Source organism: Neomonachus schauinslandi, chromosome 11 (assembly GCF_002201575.2).
Source record: "Neomonachus schauinslandi chromosome 11, ASM220157v2, whole genome shotgun sequence".
Taxonomy (NCBI): Eukaryota; Metazoa; Chordata; class Mammalia; order Carnivora; family Phocidae; genus Neomonachus; species Neomonachus schauinslandi.
This window is the reverse complement of record NC_058413.1, coordinates 49088008-49101931: the sequence shown is the minus strand read 5'-3', so window position 1 is coordinate 49101931 and position 13924 is coordinate 49088008. Positions and strand designations below refer to the sequence as shown.

The window sequence follows — 13924 nt, the reverse complement described above, 5'->3', positions numbered from 1 at the left end:
ATTTTTTTTAAAGATTTTATTTATTTGAGAGACAGCGAGCACGAGCAGGGGGAGGGGCAGAAGGAGAGGGACAAGCAGACTCCCCACTGATCCGGGGAGCCTGATTCAGGGCTCCATCCCAGGACCGGGAGATCATGACCTGAGTGAAAGGCAGGCACTTAACTCACTGAGCCACCCAGGCACCCCCTAGCCACACTTTAAATACTTGGTTGTGGAGGGACATTTCTATCACTGCAGAAAGTTCTATGGGACAGTGCTATGTGAGATCTGACAGGAGGGGGATTTCAGTACTTTACAAATCAGAACACAACAGCAGTTCAACTGAAAGGTCTCACATTTATTACTGAACCAACTTACTGGGGTAGAGGCATAGTAACAGAGAAAAATCATTTCCCTGATAAAACATGTGTATTGGCCAGGTAGGAGGGATGTTTATAGAGTGATAGAATAGGAACACGTGGGGAAAAAAAAGATAGGAACGTGTGATCTTCATGAAGCTTAAACATGTGTGCCATCTCATGAAGTGCAATGCCTTATAGGCCCAGCTTGGTTCTTCTCCAGTGACGCCTCTTGGAGTTGTACCTAATTTTATTACCGGTTTTCATCTGAATCCACTGGGGAATGGGACGATTCTGCTTTTGTTTCTTGGCCAGGAATCTCTTGATTCTGAAAGTCTTGTGAGAAGACATGGCGAGGAACGGTCAACCACACACCAGGATGACAGCGAAAAGGAGAAAAAAGCTGAAATATATTTTAAAAGAGAGAATGTTACACACATATTCTGTCCCTTGCTTTTTCCCTTCTGTTATCCATAATGATAATGAAAATGACAAGGATGATGGTATTAATAACTGCCATTTATTCTGTCCTTACTCTGTGCTGGGCCCTATGCTAAATTGGTTTAATCTGTACAAAAGTACCTGTTGGTGTCAAATTGGCCACCTGAGTTCTAAGTGCCTCATTGGACAGGTAGGAAATGTGAGGCTTAGAAAGATTATGTTGCTTGCCTAATGCTCATAAGAAGATAATGGATTCAGGACTAAAGTCTGCCTGTCCAGCTCCATATTCTGGGCTTAGAACAGGTAAATACATATGAACACCATTAAACAGAACTGTAGCATCCCATGGTATGGCTGGATCAGTGTGATTATTTTCTTCATTGCTCTTAGACAATTTTAGACATGGAATTGATACCAAAATTTTTATCAGATGTGGTTAAATTTTCTCCAGATTGTTCATATTTCCTCGGCAGTCTAGTGGCCTGTATTTTAACATCTTCACTGGGTATCTACTATTTTTTTTAATCAGTATTATTTAGATAATTGAAAATAACTAAAAATAATTTGATTTTGAGCATCTTTTCAAATGTTTTTGGCCTTTAGTATTCTAGGAATTGCCTCTTCATAGGCTCAATTTTCCTCTGGATGTTTTCTGTTATGTATGTTATATACTATGGTTATTAATAGTAAATATACATTATAACCATTATTTTTTATATATTGCAAAAAATTTACCTAGCATATTGCTGTATTCCTAACTTTCTTATGATCATTTTTAGAGTACAGAAGTTTAAAATTTTTGTGAAGTCAAATTATCTTCCTCCTCATAACTTCTCAAAGTTTTGTCGTAACTGAAAATATCTTTCTTTAAAAAAAAAACTGTCATACACTTTATGGTTTAATTTTTGAAATGTTAAATTATCCCTAATTTGTTATAAGGCTTAAACTTCCCCCATATGTCAGGTCTGCCTTCCCAAATTATTTATGGTATAATAGATCTTTTCCCTACTGATTGTATGTACAAAAAGTACTTTATTGTGATTACTCTCATTCTGTTCCATATGCCTGCTCTTCTGGTCTATGTAGCTACTTCTGCAATAGGGCACTGTATTTATGCACAGTGTAAAGAGGTTAACATTTCATTTATAGTAAGAATCATTCTGAAGAACATGGATCCAGTATGTGCAATTTGGTGCAAACCTAAGTATCCCAAGTGAGACTGGCAAAGAGGTAATAAGGGAAGAGGGTATTTGATGAGATGAGTGTTGGCAAACAGATGTAAGGGACAAGAGCATGAAATCTTCTCAAAGATAAAAACCTCTGGGCAGTAAAGCAGTGATTCCATCTTTGCTCACACTGTCCTTCCTATAGGCTGAGGCATTGCCACTTCGCTTAGCAGTGAACATCTCTCATCTGCTCTCCTGCGCAACAAGAGCCTGACACATCTGGATCTGGGGTCAAATTGGCTGCAAGATGATGGAGTAAAGCTTCTGTGTGATGCCTTTCCGCATCCAAGCTGTCACCTTCAGGACCTGGAGTAGGTTTTCTGTGACTTTCCTTTGGGTGCTTTCACTACTGTGAGGGCAGGGGAGATGAGCAAAGAAGGGATGAGCTAAGTGTCAGAAAAAAGAATAAACAGCTGATTCCCTCTCTCTCCCCTTGCCTGAGACAAGCTGGGGAAGTACGTTCATCAGATTTTTCTTAAACAGTTACTACAGTAATTCAACCTCCCTCAGGGAAGGAGAACCAGAGACAACAGACTGAACAGCAGCCATTTTATGTATTTTTTTGGTTGTACCCCCAATGAGTCTAGTATGTGTCCTCTGCTGCCTTACATCCATGAGGCAGAAATTGTGCTCTATTAGTTGTTCTTTCTTCAGTTCAGGTTTATAACTAGGTCAGCTTCTAAAGAAACTAGGAAGGGAATTTTTTTTCTTCTGGAGTATGCATGCACGAGTGGGGTGGCCGGGACAGAGGCTGAGAATCTCAAGCAGACTCCATGCCCTGCAAGAAGCCATACGTGGGGCTCTATCTCATGACCCTGAGATTGTGACCTGAGCAGAAATCAAGAGTTGAATGTTTAATGGACTAAGCCACCCAGGCACCCACTAAGAAGAGAATTTTTTAAAAATACCAACAAGTCAGTCATCATTAAACAACTGCTTTTATTCTTATCATGTTCTCTCTTATTCTGTGGGTGGGTATACACACATGTATGGTACGTGTATATGTAATTGTGATTACTGTATAGATAGGACTTTGGGGTTCCTTTACATAGGATAGTATTTTAGAATCATTTAAATACTTACATACAGTTCTCTTATTGGATATCGAATATATTCAGTATATATTCAATATCTTATTGAATATATATTCAATATCCTATTGAAAAATGGATGCACTATATTGAGTATTTAATATTTCATTATGTGAATACTGTGGCTAGAGTGAAGCAACATAGAGGTGTCACTTAGTGATCTCAGCTCACTTTCCCACCAGGGCCTCCCATGGGACTAGTCACCTGGGTGAGTCACTAAGGGTCTAACCTCCAGCACTGTTTTTTTTTTTTTTAGAACTATAAACTCTAGATGGTTAGTATATCCAGAGGTGTTTGCCTTGACTGGACTGACTCAGGATAACCAAATTTCCACAAGAGTTTAATAGTTGTTTTTTTTTTTTCAAGTTTGTTTATTTATTTGACAGAGACAGACACACTGAGAGGGGGAACACAAGCAGGCGGAGTGGGAGAGGGAGAAGCAGGCCTCCCACTGAGCAGGGAGCCCGATGCGGGGCTCAATCCCAGGACCCCGGGATCATGACTGAGCCACCCAGGCGCCCCTAATAGTTGATTGTTACATTGGTAAACACCAAGGTGATTGAACCCTTGGGTCCAATAAGTACCTGTACTTTCTTTAGGAAAACATATACAATGTGATTCTCTGAAGTTTCCTTGATTATTATTCAACTGGAAGACAAAATTTTACTTCATGGAAATTATCGTTAAATCCAATACCTTTATTTTAACCACAATTTCAAAGTGACCTATACACACAAGATGTTTGCTTAGTTCACTTTCTCTCCTTACCATTGCTGTAAACACATAAACAAATCTGTGCTCTTAGCTACTTTCATAGCCTGTATGCAGGCCATGCCAATTCTCTCAACTAAAATTTACAACAAATATAAGCTACATTCTGAGGGCATTAAAGATTATTACTCAGGTGATGCACTTGCCCTTCAGTAACTCATCAAATGCTGATGGCAGGGAAATAAATGCAAAGCCAATTAAAACATAGTGCATGTATTATTATAAGATAAAAGTCCCAAGGAGCAAGGAGTGGGACAGAGGGGACTGAGTTACCTTAGCCTTGAAAGATGAAGAGGATTTTGTTGGGTGCAGAGATCACTGGCAGAAGGTAGGAAGAGAGAAGGGACATGAAGATAGATGTGGTAGATTTGGGAAAAACAAATAGATGGGTATGCTTGATGAATAGGATGGGGATGAAATATGGAAAGTGAACACTTGAGGGCAGATTGTGAATGCTCTTGAATGCCCTACAGAGGATTGAAGGAAATATCTTCATATATGTAGTCTGCTGCTTCTTGGAAAACAGCACTTTAGGATAGGTTCCTGGAAAGTTTTTTTTATTTCAAAAATATATTAGAAACGGAAAGCACAGAGATCTGTGGGTTCCTTGGGTAAACTTCTATCCATTTTTTTTTTTAGTTTTGAGGGAGAATTTTTTTTAGTTTTCTGGGAGTTTTTTTCTCCCAGAAAAAAGTGTTTATACCCTTGATTTGGGAAGCTTGGTGGACAATAACCTATTTGTGGGAGAAAGCAGCTTTACCCACTGTTGTTGTTGTTTTTTTTCCTGCTCATTAAGAAATCCCATTTGTTTCTGCTGGTAATATTAGACATTCCTCTGTGCGTCCTGGACTGTGGAGAGAAAAGGGTCAGGAAAAAGGCTCAGATACCTCAGCTTCTCTCCTAGGAATAAATTAATGAAGCTTCACAACTGAAGGTCTCACCTCGTTTGTATTTCTTGCAGACTGATGGGCTGCGTTCTTACTAGTACGTGTTGTCTGGATCTGGCTTCTGCTATTCTGAACAACTCACACCTGCAGAGCCTGGACCTTGGATACCTGCAGGATGATGGAGTAAAAATTCTGTATGAGGCTTTGAGACATCCAAACTGCAATATTCAGAGGCTTGGGTGAGTTCAGTTTTCCATCAGGAAAATGATATCTATTTGGTGGCTAGTGTGGCTAGAAGAAATTTAGTACATGAGAGAGGATGATAAATGGGATAGAAAGTAAGTTAGTCTCAGAAATCAGAATCTGAATTTCAAATATATGGATCAATGTGTATTATGTGATGTTAGTATTAAAGCCATATTTCACATTTCTTTGTGTCCTCCTTAGTGCCTTGGACAGAGTAGGTATTAAGTAAATGGTACTTGCTTTAAGGTCTTCCATGTTCTATCATTCTTCAGATATTCTATCTGTCTTTGAATTTTTCTAATTAAAGTGAAGATCTTGGGGCACCTAGGTGGCTCAGTTGGTTAAGTGCCAGACTCTTGATTTCAGCTCAGGTCATGATATCAGGGTCATGAGACTGAGCTCCAAGTAAGGCTCCACACTAGGTGTGGAGCCTGCTTAAGATTCTCTCTCTCACTCTCTCCCTCTGCCCCTCCTCCCCCACCCCAGCTTGTGCTAGATCTCTCGCACATGCGCTCTTTCGCAAAAACAAAACAAAACGACTGGCAAAATCTTATCTGGAAAAATGCTATCTATCCTTTTTTTATTTTTTAAGATTTTATTTATCTTAGGGGGAGAGAATGAGCAGGGGGTGGGGAAGAGGCAGAGCGAGAGAGAGTGAGAGCGTGAGCGAGCGAGAGAGAGAGAGAGAAGAGGGAGAGAATCCCAAGCCGACTCCATGCGTTGAGCCTGATGCAGGGCTTGAGCTCATGACCCTGAGATCATGACCTGAGCTGAAACCAAGAGTTGGATAGTTAACCCACTGAGTCATATAGGCGCCCTGCTATTTATGCTCTTAAGGAGCCTGTGGTCTAATAAAACCTTATCCTATGTTTTGAGTACTTTTTATGTTCAATCATATATTGTTTAGGGTTTTTTTTTTAAATCTTGAACGGATATTGGCTAGTACATTTTTACTTATATAGCATGAATTACTGACTTCTGGGTCAAGAATTTTGCTCCATATGTGGGAAACCCAAATATTAGATGTCTCCCTGACTCTTACAAGAAAGTGCTACTTTACCTATGTATCCATTGACTGTTTATATATTTTTATCACAATGATGATACTGTAACTATTGGGTCTGGAATTTAATTTTACCCTGCATTATAACCTAGTAAGTTAGCCTATCAATATTTCCTGGATACTGGCAGGAAACAGAGAATCCCATCAGAGACCGAGGACTTTATTACTCCTAGCATTGCAGCATAAGCAGTACTGTTTCTGTGTCCATTTCCTTTGTCCCCCAAGTCCCACAGGGTTGATGTGGACAGCTCGGATGGACACCTGCACATGGTAGTGGGTTACATCCTAGGAGAGAAACATGGAGCTTGAGAGACCCACCATTTTATAGCAGGCACTAAGCAAGCCTGCTCTTTGTCCTGGAGGGAGACCTTACCTCATCCCTCGAGGCTGCTTACTGCACACACACCCTAGGAAATGGCCCAAGTGAAGAGTTGTCAGGGTCTTGCATTTTTGTCAATGAAATATGTAGGAGAGCAAAATACTCCTCGTAATATTCATCCCTTTTCTCTGCACAGTACAGTCTTGGTTAATTTTCACATGGATATGCCATTCCACTGGCCACTCTCATTAATCTGCCCAACAGAAGCCGGGGCCAAATCTGTTCAATTTGTCTCCTACACAGTTTAATTAGGGCCACCATCATTAGGACTCCAAGCACAGGATGAGGTCAAATTGCAGTGTTGATTTCAGGTGTGCCCTCAGCATCCTAGATTCAGCCAACTGAGTGAGACCCAGAGAGGACAAATAGGTTTTGTTATCGATTACAACTCATGAAAGGGGGTTTGGGTTGACCTGCTGATCTTGGTATCGTAATAATGGTATGGTAATAAAGGGAGCAAAAGGGGCGCCTGGGTGGCTCAGTCGTTAAGCATCTGCCTTCGGCTCAGGTCATGATCCCAGGGTCCTGGGATCAAGCCCCACTTTGGGCTCCCTGCTCTGCGGGAAGCCGGCTTCTCCCTCTCCCTCTCCCCTTGCTTGTGTTCCTGCTCTCGCTGTGTCTCTCTCTGTCAAATAAATAAATAACATCTTTAGGGGAAAAAAAGGGGGGGGGGAGCAAAAAATTGGGCCAAACCAGTCCCATCCCCAATAAAGAGAATTCAGGGGTCCATACCTCCACATATAACAGACAGCTCACTCCAATGTGGGATGTGTTGTTCTACTGACTTGGGTCACAATTACAGTGGTTTGGTCATGTCGGGTGGGTAGGCAGTGTCGCTAAATAGTTACAGCTGCCTTGTTAGCCATACGTGGCATAACTCAGAGCTGTACTGGCGTCAGGAGAAGCTTATGAGTTGGTATCAGTCAGACTGAGACGAGGTTGTACCAGCTGTGTTTGTACACAGGTGACAGGGGTCCAGGTTTGGGGGCTGCCACTGATGACATCAGGCACAGCAGAATAGTTAGGACCTGCCACGCCCACTTGAGATTTTGCATTTTCACGGCATGTGGACAAACTCGGCAGCGGGTCAGATTGCCAGCTGCAGCTGTACTGAAGCAGACCACTAATTTTGCCAGGCAGCAGTGTTGGGTCTAGGGAAGGAAGAGGAGTCATTAATTGTCCTTCCTACTCCCTGCACCTTCCAGGTTCTGAGCTGTTCCTTCCCCAGGTATTGGTGTCACTGCCCCTCCCACAGTCGTGAAATGAGCGTGTCCCATCCCATTGCCTTTAACTTGGCTTTTCTCCAATCACCCCTAAAGATCTCCCTATGTTCATCTGTTTGTTTCTGAAATTCCACGAGTGAAATCCTACAGTATTCATCTGTCTTTGATTTATTTCCCTTAGCATAATACTCTCTAGCTCCATTCATTGTTGCAAATGGCAAGACTTCATTTTGATGGCTGAACAATATTCTGGTGTGTGTGTGTGAGACGCACACATATACACACCACATCTTCATTATCCATTCATCAGTCGATGGACACTTGGGCTCTTTCCATAATTTCACTATTGTTGATAATGCTGCCATAAACCCCGGGGTGCATGTATCCCTTTGAATCAGTGTTTTGCTGTCCTTTGAGTAAATACCTAGTAGTGCAATTGCTGGATTGTGAGATTAAAAAAGAGAGAGGGGGGCAAACGTAAAACAACTCTTAATGATAGAGAACAAACCGAGGGTTGATGGAGGGAAGTGGGTGGGGGATGGGCCAGATGGGTGACGGATATTAGGAGGGCACTTGTTGTGATGAGCACTAGGTGTTGTATGTAGGTAATGAATCACTAAATTCTACACCTGAAACAAATATTATGCTGTATGTTAACTGAAATTTAAATAAGAACTTAAAGAATGTTTATATACAGAAAAAAAATAAAGATCTGCCAAGTTCATATTTTAAACATTTTCACTATGAAATATAAAATACATACAAACAAGCAAATAAAACTTTTTAAAAAATGTGCATAACCTCATCCAGGTCAGTAAATTGAATTTGCCCAGGAAACTGAATTCCCTTACTCCTCCCTTATAAATTGCTTCTTCCCTCCTCCCTGAGAAGTAACCATTATCCTGATTTTTGTGGCCATTATTTATCTGTACAGTGACTGTGAGTGTATATAGTCCTAAGCAGTATATTGTTGAATTTTGCCAGGTTTTGCATTTTATATACAGGGAATCCTACTCTATATTCTTTTGTGTTATGTTTTTTTTTTTGCTCAATGTTATGAGTTTGTCATCCAGTTGTTTCATGTAGTTGTAGTTAATTTTTATCGCAGTTAAGTATTCCAGTGAATGACCATACCACAAACTATGTAACCATTCTATTATAGGTGGACTTTAGTGTTGTTTTCATTTATTTTATGACCAGTGCTGCTGATGAATATTTCAGTAATGAATTCTGAGGCACATACGTATATATTTATCTAGGGTAAATAGGGGTGGATTTGTTACATCATGGGGAAAAGGTCTTTAAATTGATCAGATATTGTCAAAAAGATGGTACGAATTTATTCTGCCCCTGGTAATATAGTTCCTGTTCTCTATTCTTGCCATTTTGTCTGACTTTATTTTTAAAGTTTTAGTGAATCAGGTGTGTTTTGGCATCTCATTGTGGTTTTAATTTATATGTGTCTGGTTAAAGAGGTTCAACACTTTTTCAGATGCTTAATAGCCATTTGGATTTCCTCTTTTGTCAAGTTCCTTTTTTACTTATTCATTTTTCCATTCAGTGAGCCATTTTTGCCCTTACTAATTTGTAGGGTTTTTTTTTCCTCCAATATATTCTGGTTATAAACCCTTGTCACTTATATATGTGACAATAACTTGGGCTTTTCTTTCCACTCTTTATGGTGCCTTTTATGGAACTGAAGAACTTAATTGTAACGTCAGATTATTCTTTTATTGTTAGCGCTTTTTGTAATTGTTCAGGACATTTTTCCTGACACTGGGATTACAAAGACATTCTACTATTTTCTAAATGTAAAAGGCAACTTATGAAGCATTTGAGACTTTAAAATATGGTTGGAGGTCAGTCCAATTTAATATTTTTCCTATGTGGATACTCATCTTTTCTGGCAAAATTTATTGACTCTTTTTCTTTCCTCACTGTTTGGCAGGGCCACCTTTGTTATAAATCAAGTCTTCATTGGTGCATGGGTCTGTTGCTGGGTTCTCCCTTTGCATTTCCAAACAAAATTTTAAATATCGGCTTACTAAGTTACACAGACTGCACATGAACCTCCCCATGTACTCGTACCTACCCATATGCTGGCACTTTGATTGGAATTGCACTGAATCTATCAATTATGATAGATCCTTGTTTACTTAGCTCTATCAATAAAGCTTAGTAATTTTTCCTGTAGTGGCCATCTATTTTGCTGTTTAACTTTATTTCTAAGTACTTGCTATATTGCAATACTATTTGGAAATGGTTATTTTTTTTTTTTAAAGATTTAATTTATTTGACAGAAAGAGAACACAAGCAGGGGGAGCTGCAGGCAGAGGGAGAAGCAGACTCCCCGCTGAGCGAGGGGCCTGATGCGAGACTTGATCCCAGGACCCCGGGGTCATGACCCGAGCCAAAGGCAGAGGATTAACTGACCGAGCCATCCAGGCGTCTTTGTTTTACTGTTCTTAAGTTCTTGAGCTGGATGCTTAGCTCATAAATATTTCCTCCTTTTCCAACACTTAAGGGTGTGACTTTTCCTTCAAATTATTGCATTAACTCCATGCTATAATTGATACTATATGTAGCATTTATTTTTGAGGCTAAAATATTTAACTCCCCTCATGATTTTTTTTCTTCAATCCATTGGTTATTTTAAAGTGTATTCCTCAATTTGCAGACATAAGAGGGGTTTCTTGTCATTTTTTTATATTTAATCTCTAGCACTGTGGTCTGAGAACATACTGTACATGATTACAGTTCTTTGAAATCTGTTATTTGCTTCATGACCCAGTATGTAGTCCGTTTTTATACATGTACCATAATGCACTTAAAATGAAGAGTTATTGGTTGCCATATTGTATATGAGTTAATTAAGACTGTTAATTCTGTTATTCAAATCATCTATATTTTTAGTGATTTTTTCCCCAGATGATTCAATCAATTGCTGTGAAAACTATGTTAAAATCTCCATTATAATTGTAGAGTTGTGTCTTTCACTATGTCGTTCTGTTAGTTTTAGTTTTCTTATTTTGAGACCATTTTTAGTGACTGCAAACTTAGAATGATTGTTTCCTGATGAATCCTTGAAACCTTTTATGTCTCATAGTGCTTTTTACCCTATGGTTTATTTTGTGTGATATTTATCTTGTGTCATAAATAGTGGGAGTTGCTCTACCACATTAATGCCAGTTCCATGTAGGCAGTAACTTAATTTTTTTTTTTTATACTCAGCACCTATATAGGCACTCAATTGTTGAATGGCTTGGTACCCATAAGGTGCAAATTAAATTAAAATTAGTGGGTTGGGGACATCATCAGGCGTAGAAGGTTGAGTTTAACATAATTCCTCAGTTCATGGTATTATTATATTATCATTGGTTTATGCAAGGGTCCTCTAATGATTATTGGTTGGTTAGTTGGTTAATTTATCTCCTTTTAACTGTTCTCCTTCCCTTGTATAGGCATCTGGCCTAGTGTGTTTGAAATACTGTATCCTTGTAAAAGATATGTTTTTTGGCATATGCGTTTTTATTTGCATAAATGGCGTCGTGCTAAGAGACCTCACTATATACCTTGCTTTTGAAATACTCAATATCATATTTCAAAAGTCTACTTATGTACTATATTTTTAATGATCAAAGATTCAACTGCTTCAGCTTTTCTTAGTGTGCTTTCCTATTCCTTGGACTATAATTATGAACTTGCAATTCATGATTTAGGAAGGAATATATTCAGTCTATGAATATCTAGTAATAATGAATATTGTAAGTACTTACATTCTTTGAATTTACCCTAATTGTGCTCCCCCCATTTTTTTTTTTTTTTAAGCTTCTGGACTCATCCTACACTCCCAGCTCACAGATCTCTTACGTGCTTGCTCTTTGGGGTAAAATTAATTTTATCTTTAGTCTCTCTTCCCTTCAGGTTGGAATATTGTGGTTTGATCTCCCTGTGTTGTCAGGATCTCTCCTCTACTCTTAGAAACAACCAGAACCTGATAAAACTAAACCTGAGACAGAATACTTTAGGGAATGAAGGAATGATGAAGTTATGTGAAGTCCTGAGGTCTCCTGAATGTAAACTGAAAGTTCTAGGGTAAGTCTTCATTGGCTTCTCAGGGCGAAAGTTTCTTGTAACAAGGGATTTGGGAAGCCACTTGTTTACTGCAGGCCTAGGGATCAACCTGATTGTGGATCCCTGCATGTTTTTGAGGCCCTTATTTGTTTTTCTCCCATAGCACACTGAATTTTGAGAGACCTACTGTAGCAAAGTGGTAACAGCTGAGAACTCTAAAGCCAGACTACCTGAGTTTGAAATCTAGCTGGAACTTACTAGATATTTGACCTTATACTAGTCTCCAATCTCTGTGTTTTGGTTTCCTTATCTATAAATGGGTGAAATGATAATATCTCCAATGGTTTATTGTGAGGATTGATCAGCTGAGTCAGTAAGGCAGTACAGGTGTCCTCCTCCTGTCTGAAGGTAGAGTGTTCCTGTGAAACCTTTCGTAAGCCCAAATGGGGTAAATCAGAGAAGCAATTAACCATTAATCTAAATGGAAAACTTTTTGAGCATTCCTGGACGCAAAAAATAACCTCTTGTAGGCTTTCCTGATACCTTAGGACCTATGCACAAAATAAATTGATAGCACAGATAGCCACAGACACAGTTCAAAGCTGTGGCGGCCTGGTGCTGAGGTGCACTGTAGGTCCTGGGGAAGGAGCTTGGGCCGCTCTTGCTGCTTGGGTTCCTGCTGCCTCCATAACGGCTTGCTGCAACCCAAATGCCAAATGCTATTTTTGCTTTTTACCTGTGTATGTGTTAAAACGCAAAAATCTTTGGACTTGCTTCAGTTATCAAAAACAGGTGCTGGGCGCCTGGGTGGCTCAGTCGGTTAAGTGACTGCCTTCGGCTCAGGTCATGATCCTGGAGTCCCGGGATCGAGTCCCACATCAGGCTCCCTGCTCGGCGGGGAGTCTGCTTCTCCCTCTCCCCCTCCCCCTGCTTGTGTTCCCTCTCTCGCTATGTCCCTCTCTGTCAAATAAATAAAGAAAATCTTTAAAAAAAAAAAAAAAACAGGTGCTAATGTAGTTCTAACAGTGTTAGTGTTAACTGCTGTCATCATGAGTAGTACTATTTTGCTTGAGTAGAAAAAGGCTCTTGGAGGATCCTCTTAAATTTTAATCTATTTCTATTTCTACTCTATAGTCCATTTTCCTTCCCCTGCTGCGTTCCCTCAGTGTATCCCTCACACTTTCCTTGCCCCATTTCCCGTGTTCATTTGTCTCTACTTCAACAGTCTTTCTCTGAGAAACAAATTCTTCAGAGAAATTACAGGACTGTGGGAAAGCTGAGTACAAGAAGAGGTGTTCCCTTGTTTTCTCAGGGTGTGCAAAGAGGCGTTTGATGACGAAGTCCAGAAGCTGCTGGAAGCTGTGCGAGTTAGCAATCCACACCTTATCATTAAGCATGATTATAATCACAAAGATGAAGATGGTTCCTGGTGGTGGTGTCCCTGATTTGAAGAACCTGGTGTTCTTTTAAAAAGTGAAATAAAGGGGGGCGCCTGGGTGGCTCAGTTGGTTAAGCGACTGCCTTCGGCTCAGGTCATGATCCTGGAGTCCCTGGATCGAGTCCCGCATCGGGCTTCCTGCTCGGCAGGGAGTCTGCTTCTCCCTCTGACCCTCCCCTCTCTCATGTGCTCTCTCTCATTCTCTCTCTCTCAAATAAATAAATAAAATCTTTAAAAAAAAAAAAAAAAAAAAAAAAAGTGAAATAAAGGCCTCAGAGTGACAAGGCTTGTGGGTCTTAGCTTTAGAAGCTTTGTGCCCAGACAGTGTTTGATGTCTGTTAGATGTAGGGGAGTCACTTCTCTGTAAAACGTCTGTTCTACTTCACATGGTGGTTGAGAGACTAAAATAAAATGAAAAACATAAAGCTCTGTGAAAGGTATAACATGTGTTTAACTGGATGCAGAGCTTAAGAATTCAGATTTGAGAAGCCTGGAAATGAGACTGGAGGACCAGGCCAGGGCAGATTATGTTAGAGCATCTGGTTTCCTTTCTCTCCCTTGCATGGATGGCTAACTTCACAGCCTCACCAGCTCCGGCATGTTTGACTGAATACTTCTGTTTGTGTTCCTGGGACCACTGGGTCTAAATCACTTGGATGTTTCTTAGAATGCAGATTCTTGAGCCCCATATCAGACTTACTGAATCAGAATATCTGGATGAAGGTCCTAGGAACTGGTATTTTAAAT

At 40.0% G+C, this 13924-nt stretch overlaps 2 protein-coding genes across 2 annotated transcripts in view; one reads left to right on the top strand and one right to left on the bottom strand.

Annotated features, from left to right (window-relative positions):
- The window catches only part of NLRP14 (NLR family pyrin domain containing 14), a 33050-nt gene extending 19866 nt beyond the window's left edge, over window positions 1–13184 (top strand). The window contains 5 exon segments of the mRNA XM_021685648.2: window positions 1559–1626; window positions 2157–2316; window positions 4829–4993; window positions 11590–11760; window positions 13052–13184. Coding sequence (XP_021541323.2) covers window positions 1559–1626; window positions 2157–2316; window positions 4829–4993; window positions 11590–11760; window positions 13052–13184 — 697 coding nt within the window.
- Window positions 534–689, bottom strand: LOC110576541 (60S ribosomal protein L39-like). The gene has a single exon (XM_044919573.1). It carries the CDS (start codon window positions 687–689, stop codon window positions 534–536), a length of 156 nt encoding a protein of 51 aa, XP_044775508.1.
- Window positions 13185–13924: the final 740 nt, after the last annotated feature.

Bases quoted from the DNA above. Each gene is read 5' to 3' on its own strand.
- LOC110576541 (XM_044919573.1), bottom strand. From the start codon at position 689: ATGTCTTCTCACAAGACTTTCAGAATCAAGAGATTCCTGGCCAAGAAA.